This window comes from Erithacus rubecula (assembly GCF_903797595.1).
Source record: "Erithacus rubecula genome assembly, chromosome: 1".
Lineage (NCBI taxonomy): Eukaryota > Metazoa > Chordata > Aves > Passeriformes > Muscicapidae > Erithacus > Erithacus rubecula.
In genome coordinates, this window is record NC_136658.1 from 32617455 (window position 1) to 32630033 (window position 12579).

Consider the following 12579-nt stretch of genomic DNA (forward strand, 5'->3'; position numbering starts at 1 on the left):
ATAGATAGATAGATAGATAGATAGATAGATAGATATGCATTAAACTGACTTTCTGTAAGAAAACCACTGATAAATGAATAACACAAGGATAACAAAGTATTCACTTACTCCAAGAAACAAACAACTGGTCCTTGGGAAAAGCTTTAGAGGTTGCCATTCTTATTCTGAGATGCTTGTCAGAATCATGAAAGAATATAAGAAGCATGGATATCAGTTGGGAATTTTTCAGCACTTCCATTTCCTATTGGTCTATAAACCTTGCCTGTGATGTACCAGCACAGCAGGGAGACAGCAGAGATCTGCTTCCTGTAGGACTGACTCTGACATTTTCTTTGTTAACTAAGATTGGATTGTTTATTTAGCAAAATGGAAATGGGTGGGTGAAGCTGTGCTTTCTCTCTAAATCTGCCATGAGAATCAATGTACAACAGAAAAGAGCAATTTACACAGGGGAACTGTGCTGGGGCAAAAGCCAATGTTCAGCTACAAGAATAAGTCTACCTATTTCAGAATTGGGTGCTCTGAATGGTCTTCCAAGAGCTATGAAATGCAAAATTGGACCTTATTGTAGGAAAGTATCTGAACAGTTTGTGCACAGCGTTTTTTAGGGTTTGTTTTTCTGTAAAAGCAGGACTTGGACTAGATAAAGGAAATCTTTTCCAGCTGTTTTATGCCATGAGGGTGAGTTTTGGTGGTTCTATGAACAATGAGGTCAATGATATCAGCAGTAATTGCAAGGCATTTACTGGTATTACAGTGCTTTTTCAGACATTAGTCTAATTTTACATGATCTGATGCTCAAGTTAAACAACATTTTAAACAAATTTCTGAGTATCCAGGCCATATCTAAACCCTCCATTTCTAATTAGTGGACCAGTGCACAACATACTGCAGAGGACTCAAAATATTCTCTATAATAAGCTAAGAGGGATGCAGGAAGCATGACTTATCCTGAGATAATATATGTATTTGTCTTGTTTAAACTCATTCAAGCTTGTAATGTGCTGAACCATTCCCTATTACCTGTTTGTAAGAAACAATAATCCCCCTTTAATCAGGAAGTGCTAGCAAACTAATAATGATTCTGCAGCTGCTCTCAATATTGCCTCTTTAAAAAGATCAATACACAAGTGGGAATGTTTTTGTCCATTTTCTTCTTTTCTTTTTTGTTCAGGAGATAGTAAAATATAGTAAATAGTAAAAATGGATAGTTTTGTTTCTGGTCTTTGCTGAATTCTCCTTTTGAATTCAGTAGAGTGTTCCAGGCAACCTTAGGAGATGGCTGAAGATATCCTTGACTGGAAGAGCAGCACAGCTGAGTGTAGAAAAGGGGCAGTTACAGGGGGAGGTAGTTTTTACCTGGCAGATTTCGAAATCAAGGACTGAATCATTTATAAAAGGCATTTCCTATGTTAGGAAATTGTATTAATCATAATAGCAAAATAGTTTAGCCTAAAGAAGTATTGTTTATTTTCATAATAATTTTGCCAAGATTGTGTTTCTGTTACTGATGATTCTTCTGATCTCTGTATTTCTGGTAGTCTGTAAGGCTGCCCTGTTCTATGAATAATTACCTCTGATATTATTGGTATTCTTTCTGCTGTTAATTTTCTGCTTTGGCTTATGAGATGTTAAATGATTTGTGGGTGGTTTTTTTTTTTTACTGTAAGCTACAACTTTCATGCTGGTTTATGGAATTAATAAAATCACATTAGCTTCCACATCACTCTATTTTCAGTAAGAAACTTTTTTTTCCCTAAAGTCTCTTTTAGGAACCTCTTTTTTATGTCTTCCCACTCTGAGTATATCAAAATTTCATGGAGTATAAGTACAAAATAGCATATGATATCTTAGCTGTGAAAGTTTTTGTGTAAGTTTTTAGAGAAGTTCACTTGGGAATTTTGACCCCTGATTAAGCAGTGTCTGCTTTTTTCATTTTTGTGTGAAAATCAGGTGGGTCAGACTGATTTTCATTTCCAGTTTTATTTCAATAAGCTTCTCATTTAATTCCTAGATGGATCCTGTGCCTCCTTAGTCACATTAAGTTGCTGTTACTTCTGGAGACCACAAAGTAGGATTGTACCCTTTCCCTTTTTTCCCAGCATGGTGTAGTACAAGGTGGCATCTCCTGCATACAGCAGTGTTGGGGCAGATGCCACCTGCACCAGAATGCTCCCAGCTCTGTGTCCATATATTTGTGTCAGTACTTTCCATTCTGGAGCAGTCTCATTCACCAGGTTAGTGTAAATAGAGTACACAGGCTCACCCCATTCATTGTTATTGAAAGGGATTTGGGAACACTCACATGAACCATGTAGCTAACAGGTGGGGCACTCAGGAGGAAATTTATGAACAGCTCAAGGCAGGTGGGAATCATTTGCCTTCATTTCAAAGTCTGGAAAAGAGGAATGCATACCCAATGTAGTTACAGGGTTAGCTGGGACTATCAAACTGCCTTCCCAGTATTGCCAGGCCTAGGGAGCTCCAGAAGTGGCCAGCTCTGTGTGCCCACTCATGTCTTAAGCCAGCATCCTTAAGATATCAGTGTAATATGCTCGGCTCCCAAGAAATAGAACTACACTTGGTAAAATCAGAAGCAAGAAAAAAAAATGAAGCAAAAATAACAAATAGCAAATGCCCCAAGGCAATGATTTTGGATGGGGAATTGTGGGAATTGGATAAATGTCTGAAAATATGGTCTTCCACCGTTAGCCTGAAGTGACAAAACAGCTAAATGAATTTGCTTAGCTATTAATAGAAAGTAGGTTTTGTTCCTTTGCAACATCTTGCATAAATATTTTTTGAAGAAAGAGGACTCTAAGGCAGGGAAGTGATGCCTTTTTTTTTTTTTTTCCCACCTTGACAGAGTCACTTTGTGCCTAAAACACCAGAAATATGTTGAAATGTGTCTGCACTGTACAAACAGTGATTCCTACAGAGTTGTCAGGGTTAATGAGAATAAGCTGCACTGCTGGGTGAACATGGTTGAGCAAGTGGGATACCAGGGCTGAGGAGATGTGTCCAACTTTTCCAAGATTTCACACTGCCAAGGCAGACCATGTGAAACTCTGCTTTTTATTTGCTTTGCTCCCTCTTGGACATGTGTACACACAACATTATTAGCTCGGGGAACTTGAAAAAGTGCCACAGATAGTTCTTTTTAGTTCAGGGTACATTAGTCACAATAACAGGGAGGTAATTTTTTGAGAATGCAGTAAAATCCAGTGCAGGATAAAGCTCCTCAAAGTCTTGTGATGGGTTATTTACAAAAGCTGTTGAATTGTTTGGAGTTTTCTTCAGTGGTTGGAAGAAGTTGCAGAAATTTCCATCTGAGAAGGTCCAAGATGACATTTTCTGAACCAAGGTTAGGCTTGAAGGGAGCAGGTTGTGTCTCACTAATAGCTTAATTTATTTGGTACATCTCTTTCATTAGGAGTATTCTTTGAATCTAAAACCTGTAGAGACTGCTTTGGCTTGGAATTACATTCCCAGTGACTAGAAGTAGAACATGTTATTAGTCTCCTGAAGGTATTATGGAAGGAAGATATATTTTATGGGAAATTTCTATTCACAACTAACTCAAAATGAGAGCTGTATCTAATGGTGCAACACATGGAGAAAGCATTATATTCAGTAATAAAGCAAAAGAAAATAAATTTAGTCTTGATATCAAGGCAATGAATCCAGCTGCAGATCAAATATATAGGGTGAACTTTTAATTAAAAGACAGGCTGAAATGTAAGTACCTGGTAAAGGAAGACAACCAACCAATATCAAAGAATAAAGACACTAATAGCCCTACTGTACTGAAGTTTTAAAGAGCAAAGCAACCAGTAAAACCAGTAAACATACCTGTTTCATTAATTTTGAAAGGTTCCTGAAAAGGGGTATGGAAAATATTTCAATAAAAACGGGTAGATATAGTCAAAGTAATAAAACCTAATAAAACGTAAATGTGTCTTCCCTTCCCCAGTATTGAAATGTGTTTTTCATTTCCTTTGAGTGAGCTCAAGGGAACTATATGACAGATAAGAAATAGCAACATCACTTGTTTTGTTATGCAGTGTGCCATGAATGGAGTGAGGCTTTTTGAGCAGCACTTTCACCAGTCAGTAAGGCCAGTGCTGCATCAAAACTGTGTGCAGTTTTTTCCTGTAGAGTCAGGGATTGAGCTGATAGTAAGTCTGGTTTTTTGGACTTATTAAAAGCTTAGCATTTACCATAAAATGTAAAATCCAAAGACAGCCTTGTACAGAACTATGTTCTTGGCAGTGGCCAACATCAGCCATGACAGAGGCAGATAAAAGAACCAAAGGTACAGTGAACTGTACCTACACATTGTTTGTTTGTTTGTTTCTTACAAAATTACCACAGATTAGCACAATGATTTCTACTGTGTGAACGCTTGCAACATCAGGCTGTAGAATTGAACCCCTAATAACCTAAAAAGATATTTTCAGCCAAAAAATTGGCTCTAATAATAATAAAAAAAGATACAAAGAGAAGACATAAAACACTAGCATTATTAGTTCATGTCTTTTTGCACTCTCTTTCACTTCCCATGTGTATTACAGTAGTTTCAAATGCTTCCAGGGTTGTGGGATGCTGGGCCCTTGGCAGGCACAGCCAAAGACACAGTGTTAATCTAGCAGCCATATCTCTGCTGTAGCTGTCACAGTATGATGGGAGTTACTCTGACTCACACAGCTCCACACTGGAAATCTGTGGAAAAGCAGAATCAAATTCAGTGCTCAGAAGTCTTGATGCTGGTCTCATCATCTTCCTCCAAGAACAAAGCCAGTGGTGACTGGGCAGCACTGTGGGCAAAGGGCAGAAATGGAAGAACACTCACTCTAGGAAGAAATGTGTTCAGTTATTTTATCTTATGCTATTAAACCAAGACACTTAGAGGAGGCAAAGGTGAAAATACTTATATAAATAGCATAAATAATAGTATCATAATCATAATGTTAAGCACATCAGCATCTCAGGTGTCCAAGGCAGTAAGTTCATGACTTACCACAGAAGCCTACAGTTTGTGTTGCCATAAACAGAACAGAAGAAAATCTCAGTAGGTTTAATCTGGCCTGAATCCATTGAAATTATGCCCAATTGATATTGATGGAGAAACTGATCTGTCAGCTGATCCTTTGTTACAGTTTCTAGAGCTATTCAAAGTCCCTTTCTTGAGGTGATAAATTTCTCTAATTAATGCCTTCCTGGTTTGCTTGTGTTTTGTGGTTGTTGTTTTTTAAAAGTCTGTAGTCTCTTAAAATTGGATAATGCAAGTTTTACTTTCCATTTTCGAGTTTCTACTTTTTAGTAAATCTCTTAACATCTAGAAGCAACCACTGATTTTCCTGACTTACACAGAAAAGTAAATTCTGTTACCTGCTGGCAGAAAGAATTGCTATCTCTCAAAAGGGGCCAGCACTAAGAGTGTTCAAGTGATAAAGTCATGGACTGATTTCAGGCTGCTCAGCTGTTATTTTCACTATTGTACCATATGTCAACATTTCAATTTCTTAACTATGCTACACTTGTAGGATCAGGGCTTTTTTTGTTACCATATATTCTCTAAATTCAATCAATACTACAATCTTTGTTATAAACATAAAAGAGAAAAATAACAGTGGTGTAGTTTTGTGAAATTCTGCAGCTTTGTCTCAGAGAAAAGCTGCAGAATACTTATTCATTTAAAATAGCTATTCTTTGTTTCTATGACCAAAAAGTAGCACCAAGCCATCAGATAGAATATCTCCAGCTTTGCTATTTTTATATTCAGAAATTATCTGATTTTGATATTTACTTTCTTGCATTCATTTTTTGGCTTCCAAAGACTTCCAGGAGCTTTCTTGTGTTCTCAAGTATTTTTTGTATCCTCAGTCTTTTAGGCTGTTTATGAACTCATTTTGAAAATTTTTCCACTAAAATTTTAATGTATTGCTTATATTAATAGGATAAGTTCTTACTCCAAGTATATGAAAGGGCATCACAGCAAAACTCATCCCAAACTGTCCTTGTTGTCTTTGCATCCAGCACAAATCTCACAAACTCATGATGTGTGGAGAGACTTGTGTGTTAAGTAATCAGACTCACAAAAGTTCACATACCAAGTCTGACCATGGACCACCAAGGAGAGTCAATAGGAAGCTCAAAAGGGAGGGGTCTAGGTGTGCTAAAACAGTTTCTTCCCACCACACAGGGCCCCACTCGCACAGTGGGTAGATGAGTTGGCAGAATTTTAGGTATCTAAATCACTTCAGCTGTAAAAACTTTGGTATCTGCATCCCCTGAAATACCAAAGTGTGTTAGTCGAGATTTTGTAGATCACAGTTTTTTGATCTTGGCCAGCTAAACATGAAGTGTATCACTCTTTGGATTTGAAGTTTTAGATGTTTTTTTAACAGGGCTGGCCATTTGCCTTGCTTTGATTTCTCAGTATGTGAGCTAAGGAGAAGCTTCAAGGTGTTTGAAGTTTGCTCCCAAAGATCTATCCAGTCCTTGCAACATGGCCAAGTGCTTTGGAAAGGAAAGGATTGCATCAATATTAGAATACTTACGAGTCCCAGATAGAACACTTGGCAAGGTGTTGGAATGAGATGGAAGGATAATCACCAGCTCCCTGTCCATTTATTCAGGTCTATTTATTTGCCCATATGAAGCTGGCAAACAGTCATTATTCAGACTAGTGTCTTTATTTGATAAATGTGCTGGTTTGGCCTTGGTTGGCTTGGGGGCTCTTCATGTTGTAGCCATTCAAGCTGACTCTTCTTTGTCACCACACTGACCAGAGAGCTGAGTGGAGCCAACATTAAAAAACAAACTCATGGCAAAATGGGATTTGCCTGTGGCAGCATTGCCAGAGCCCTGAAAGTTGCTCTTGCTCTCCCTGTAGCTGGGCAGCTCCTCTCAGCAGCAATCTCCTCTCCCACACTCAGTGCCACCAGCTCTACCTCTCCAGGGGCAATGAGTCCTATCTGTGGCTTTGGGACAGCCAAATTCAGGTCTACCTAGACTGGGCCAGCTCTAAACTGGTGTATGAACAAACACTTGCCCCCACCCCATCTCCCCTGTTTTCACAGCAACAATCCCAGAGCCACAGGCCAGCACAAATCATTGCATCATCAATTCTGACCCCAGAAATAATATAGGTTACAGTTTGCTCAGCCTTTGCCTTTCTAGCCTAATGTGCAGCTTCATCAGTTTTTTAAGCTACCAGAGTTGTTAAATCATTACTAAACCAGGCAACAGGTAGGAACCTTGCAGATGGATTGTAGTAAGTCAAATTTGGAAAGTTTTGCTGATGAAGCATTCCAGTAGCAACGTGTTCTTTGTTCTCCTTTTCTTCAAAGAGCATGAAATTAGTGAATCGGCTTTGACTGCATTTTTTGTTAGTATGTCACAACCTCAGTGTCCTTTAATTGTGTAGGAGCCTTGAGAGTGTGTTATTTCTATTCAGTGCTGAATTTGAAGGAAGTGCTTTTCTGGACTTCAGCACTGTCCTTTTCACAGTCAACAAATGCAAAGCTATTAGGATACAGCTTGCCTGGAATGACCCAAACTACAAAGAAGTGTTAAGAAAAAAGGACTCTTTCCCAGTAGGCAGAACTATCACAGCAGTTCTGATGGCACAGCATCACTGTTTCTTTTTCTGTTCACATTTCAAATGCATCTGTCACTGTAGTATCTAGGAATCAGTAGGAGAACTAGGAGGACTGAGATTAAAGAAGCTGATCTGAGCTGAGTTAAATACTGCCTGCATTGATGGTTGTGCAATTTTTGGCCCAGGCATTTAGCAGGAGGAAGGGGCAAGTGTACATTTCAGTATTTTTTACCAGAAAATGTGAAGAAGGTACAGTAGGAAAATATAGTTCCATAAATTTGGGCTCTTTTTTTCCCAAATTATCTATGTATTTAAATCCATAGCAAAAAACATCTTAAGAAACAAAGTAACAGAATATCATTAGTACTTCAGTAATTTTTGGTATCAAGCAGGGAGGAAAGCTTTGAACCTTGAGCTTCCATCGCATGCTCATTAGACGATTTTTTAATTTGGCTTGTGGTTTCAGGTGATCTCCCAGAAAGAGAGAGATTTTTGAACGCAGAATAGTTAAAATTGGTTAAACTACAAGTGTGCTCTAAAGTCAGAACACAAGCAATAATATCATCTGACCAAGCTGCAGTCATTTGAGTATCTGATGTTCAAGTTGCAGAATAGCTGGATGCTGTGCTAAAGAAAATCAGATTTTCAGTCCTCTCTTCTCACGCTCCAGATTGGTGTCTAAATCTGGGAGTTACTCCCACACCTTACATACAGAGTCAGCCTGGGATGGGGATGCTTATTAAAGGGAAAGTTGCTCTGCTGTAGATCATTCATATCCTTGGTGTTGCCCAGATGTAAAAACATTTAAGAAGCTGAATTACACTGTATGTTTACTGTCTTCTTCAGTGTATCCACCGTAAATGAAAGACAGCCTAGTAACAAACCTTAAAATTGTAATATTCTGTCTATTTGTGTAGGACTGATACTGTGTGAGGAAGAGAAATGCAAGGTTTGGTCCTTAAGATCACCTTTCCTATTTGCCAAGAAGAAATGTTAGATTTGTTTTAATGAAATACAAGCTAAACAAAGCTTTGCTCAGAAGATGATTATTTACTAAATAAATTCTAAAGCAGGAGATAAGAACAAATATGACTAACATGGAGCAAACTTAAATACTACACTGGGATAAACACTTCAAAACTAAACTCTATGCCGAAAAAAAAAACAAACATGAGTTTGTAGGAGCCTTAGTTCCACTGAGAATTTGTGCTTTTAAATCTCTAAGAAGTTTAAAGATGTACTCTAGGTGAAAGAAATGAGCAAGAAACAAGCTACAGAATAAATTTAAAATACAGTCTGCATGTAGGAGTTTCTCTTCTCCTGACATACAGAATTTCAGTTGCAGTCAGTGAATTCATAGGTATGTGGGAAGACTGAAGAGTCTTATACCACAGCAGTGGTTCCCAACTGATGAGCAAAGTAGCCACTGTTACTTAACAGACTGAATAGGTAATGCCAAGGAAGCTTAGTGGAAAGAGAGGCAATATGTATCAAGAGAGGAGGAGGGGGAAAAAACTCAAACACAAAATCAAACAGCAACAGCAAATCAAACCATTCTGCTAAGACAGCTTGAAAGTGGCTCATGTCTATGTAAAATGTGGGATCTTGGAAAGGTCAGGTGTCATTATCCAATGAAAATGTAGAGAGCACGGAATAAAATGAATTGATTGTTGCAAAGCATCTAGACATTCTGGGAACTGAGCCAGTAGGAACAGCAAATGGTCAAACAAAAATAATGCTGAGTTCCTCTAGGAGAAAAATGCCACTGTTGCTGTCTTACAGCATTTTCACATAGCTCAGGCAGCAACAAACAGGGTGCAGACCAGTGGGTTATCAGTGCACTGTAAAGATTTATTTGCTTGAGGTGGGAGGTGGTGGGATCTGGTGGAATGTACCTCCATCCTTTGATGGAGGAAAACTTGTGTGCTGGTTTCACTTCTGCTTTAGCCTTGCTGTGGGAAAAGGGGCCACTCTTTTGAAGGCGTCAGTGAAATAAAACGTTGAGGTGCAGGGAACATCATCTTCTCTTTGCTGGCATCAGTCTGCAATATCTTACTCTTTAAAGTGTCACTGACTCACTGAAATGTATTTTGTACACCCCCTCAGCTTAGTCTTATAGCTCACATCAGTAGATTTCCTGGGTTTAGGTTGAATTATGGCTCTGTGTGCTGCTGGAGGTTCTCAGTTTCAAAGAATTAGAGCTTGTCTCTGAAACCTCAAGCTTTCTTCTTGCAAACCAAAGCTCAGCCCATTCGGTCACAGGATGAGCAAGGGAAACATGGCAGGAAGGACCATTAATGAGGCTGTGTCCTGTCAGAGAGGAGTCTCACCAAATGATAGGGCTCTAGCTAATCTCATGTTGCTGGGTAGCAGGTCACAACATTTTTCAAAGCCACCAGTGGAACTATGGAGGTGAACAAGGTGGCAGGGGAGCAGTTCTGTGCATTGTTAGGCAGCTTAGGTTTGGAGTTTCTGGGATTACCCACCCTAAAACCGAGATGCGGCTCCACCCATTTAAAAGAAACAGAGCCCAAGCCTCAATGGGCAGTTTAAAAGAGGTGGCTGATTGCTCATGCAGTGATTTTCCAGCTGCTTTGGGCATAATTGAACATAGAAAAATCTCCTTCATTTTGATAGGATTTTACAGTAATTGCTTGACTCACTTCAGTTCACCGTCCCACTGACCCTAACAAAGTATCACATTATTTGGAAGGAGGAAAGATACAGTGGAAAATTGCTTTCAATATCCCTTGCACAGACTGGAATATATTTGTTAACACGAATATATTTGTTAACACTCCTTTCCTTCCTGAATCTACAGGGCCATGGGTCTAGATACCTGATTCCTCACCTAGCCAATGTTGAAATGTTCGGGTACCACAATAAAAAGGGCATCTATTTACCTAAGATAATACATCAATTCAAGGTTCTATTAGACCTCAATTTCAAGACATGCCTTACACTCATTAATTTAATGTTAATTTGCATTTAGCAGCCCTAATGATTATATAGGTCAAGAAAACTAAAATATCTTTATTCTCTGGGGTTTTCTTATCTCCTTAGAGTACGCTCGATTTGAGGCAAAAATCCATGACCTGCGTGAGCAGATGATGAATCACAGCATGAGTTCTGGGTCTGGCTCCCTGAGGACTAATCAGAAGAGGTCACTGTATGTCAGGTAAGCAGGAAGAGCCTTCTCCTGGGAGTATGTCAGCAGCTACCTTGTCTGTGCCTGACGTGAGGTGTTGGTGTGGCAAGGTGGGAGAGAAGTCTGAGGAATTGCCTGGAAAAATGCATCCATCTTACAAGCACAGCATCTTTAATGAGAAAATTGGATAAAAGCCCTATTTGATAATTTCAAGTACTGTGCAAAAAGCATTACACTTTTATAGATTTGGGTTTATGAGATGAGCACTGCTTAGCTCTGTCAATACCTGAGATGGATACTGGGGAGTAATGACACAATGTGTTTCTGTGGGAGGTCTTGCCCAGACATGGAACCAGTGTTCTCAGGAAAAGCACCTTTTAGCCAAAACCCTTTTCTTGCAAAACACAAGCTTTAAATGCTATTCTAAATGCATGGCAATCTACTACTATCCCCTCACATATGTTTACCCTTCTATCAGTCTATGCTGCAAAGAATTTGCCATCTACCTAGCAAGATGAAATGTGCAAACAAGATGCTGTTCATAGCTTAAATGGGGTATGAATAATAAAGGAACTATTTTTATAACTTATTGGGAGCAGTGCTTGTAGTTTCACTTTGACTGTACGAGTCTGTTGTCAGACTGGGTCTTGCCCAACTGCCCCAGCAAAATTCTTGCTGTCACTCTCCCCTTTTGGGACTCATGGAGACTATGGGACTCTGTCAAGTATTTTAATAATCTTAATAATTATGCTTCTCCAGGCTTTCATTTTCATTATCCCTTTGTCCCTTCTATCCTCCCCATGCTCAGCATATAATTTGAAATTTCTTACAATCGTGAAGTAGAAGGAAGCAATTTGTCAGCCTCTAGGCAGTGATAATTATTCACAGGGGAGCTAATTCAGGTGGTAACATTGCAGAGATCCAATTAAGGCTAAATTCTACATTTTGTCATTATGTTCTCAGCGTGAAGGAGTAAGGTAGCAGGGAAGGAAGGGAAAACTTAAATGTTAGCATGAAGGGTTCTTACTCTAATGGGCGACAACCATTATGAAGCATTAATTGGTACTGCTGTCACAAAGAATAATGACTGAAGGGACATGGATCACTCTTACCAGTGATGTTGCTGTTGGGCAAGGTCAGATTAGAAGTGTTGAGGTTTTCAATGCATCTAACCTTCTCTGACCTGAAGTAGGTTTTTTTCCCAGAGTGACTTTGTTGTCAAAACCTTTGGTCAGCACCCTGAATTTGCATTTTACGAAAAGCTACAATTGTGTGTGTAAGGATGGATAGATCCAAGCTTCCTTTCTTGAGATAAGCTAGGAACCCAAAATGTAGGGAGTAATGGTGTGAGAAGCCCAAGCCAGCAACTGCAGGTTAATTGAGGCGTACACATAAAGGGCTAATGCAGGGTCCTGAGCACCTTACTGCAGTTTGAACTGCAACAAAGCTTGATCCCCCCGTGTGGGCATTGACCTGGGAAGCTCTTCTGGGAACTGGGCATTAACTTGCACTGTGAGCCAAGCTGAGATATCTGTGCTGCATCTGGACTAGCCTAGCTCTTCTGTACATTGCTCTGTGTGCACTGATGAGCCTGGTTTTCTGCTAGTTCATGAATTCTGGCTGTGGTCTGTCTCACTAAGCTGCTATGCCCTGGTGCTTCCCTGCAGGAGCCTTTGATGTCTTAGCTGCTTATCTAAATGGCACTTCCCAAACCACAAATGCAAAACCTGTTCTTTTATTCCACAGTCATTCCAACAAATGCCCCAAACCTCTGAAGCAGAAAACCACAAAAGCCTCAGTCACTTTTGTTAGCCTTTACTTTTTT

The 12579-nt window shown here is 39.3% G+C and overlaps 1 protein-coding gene across 12 annotated transcripts in view; it reads left to right on the forward strand.

The window, feature by feature from the left end:
* DLG2 (discs large MAGUK scaffold protein 2) overlaps nucleotides 1-12579 on the forward strand; it is a 966889-nt gene that overhangs the window by 869999 nt on the left and 84311 nt on the right. For all 12 annotated transcript variants that reach the window (XM_079303594.1, XM_079303596.1, XM_079303599.1 and 9 more), the window contains one exon: nucleotides 10670-10784. In XM_079303594.1, the coding sequence (XP_079159720.1) occupies nucleotides 10670-10784 (115 nt within the window). The remainder of the gene's footprint in view (nucleotides 1-10669; nucleotides 10785-12579) is intronic.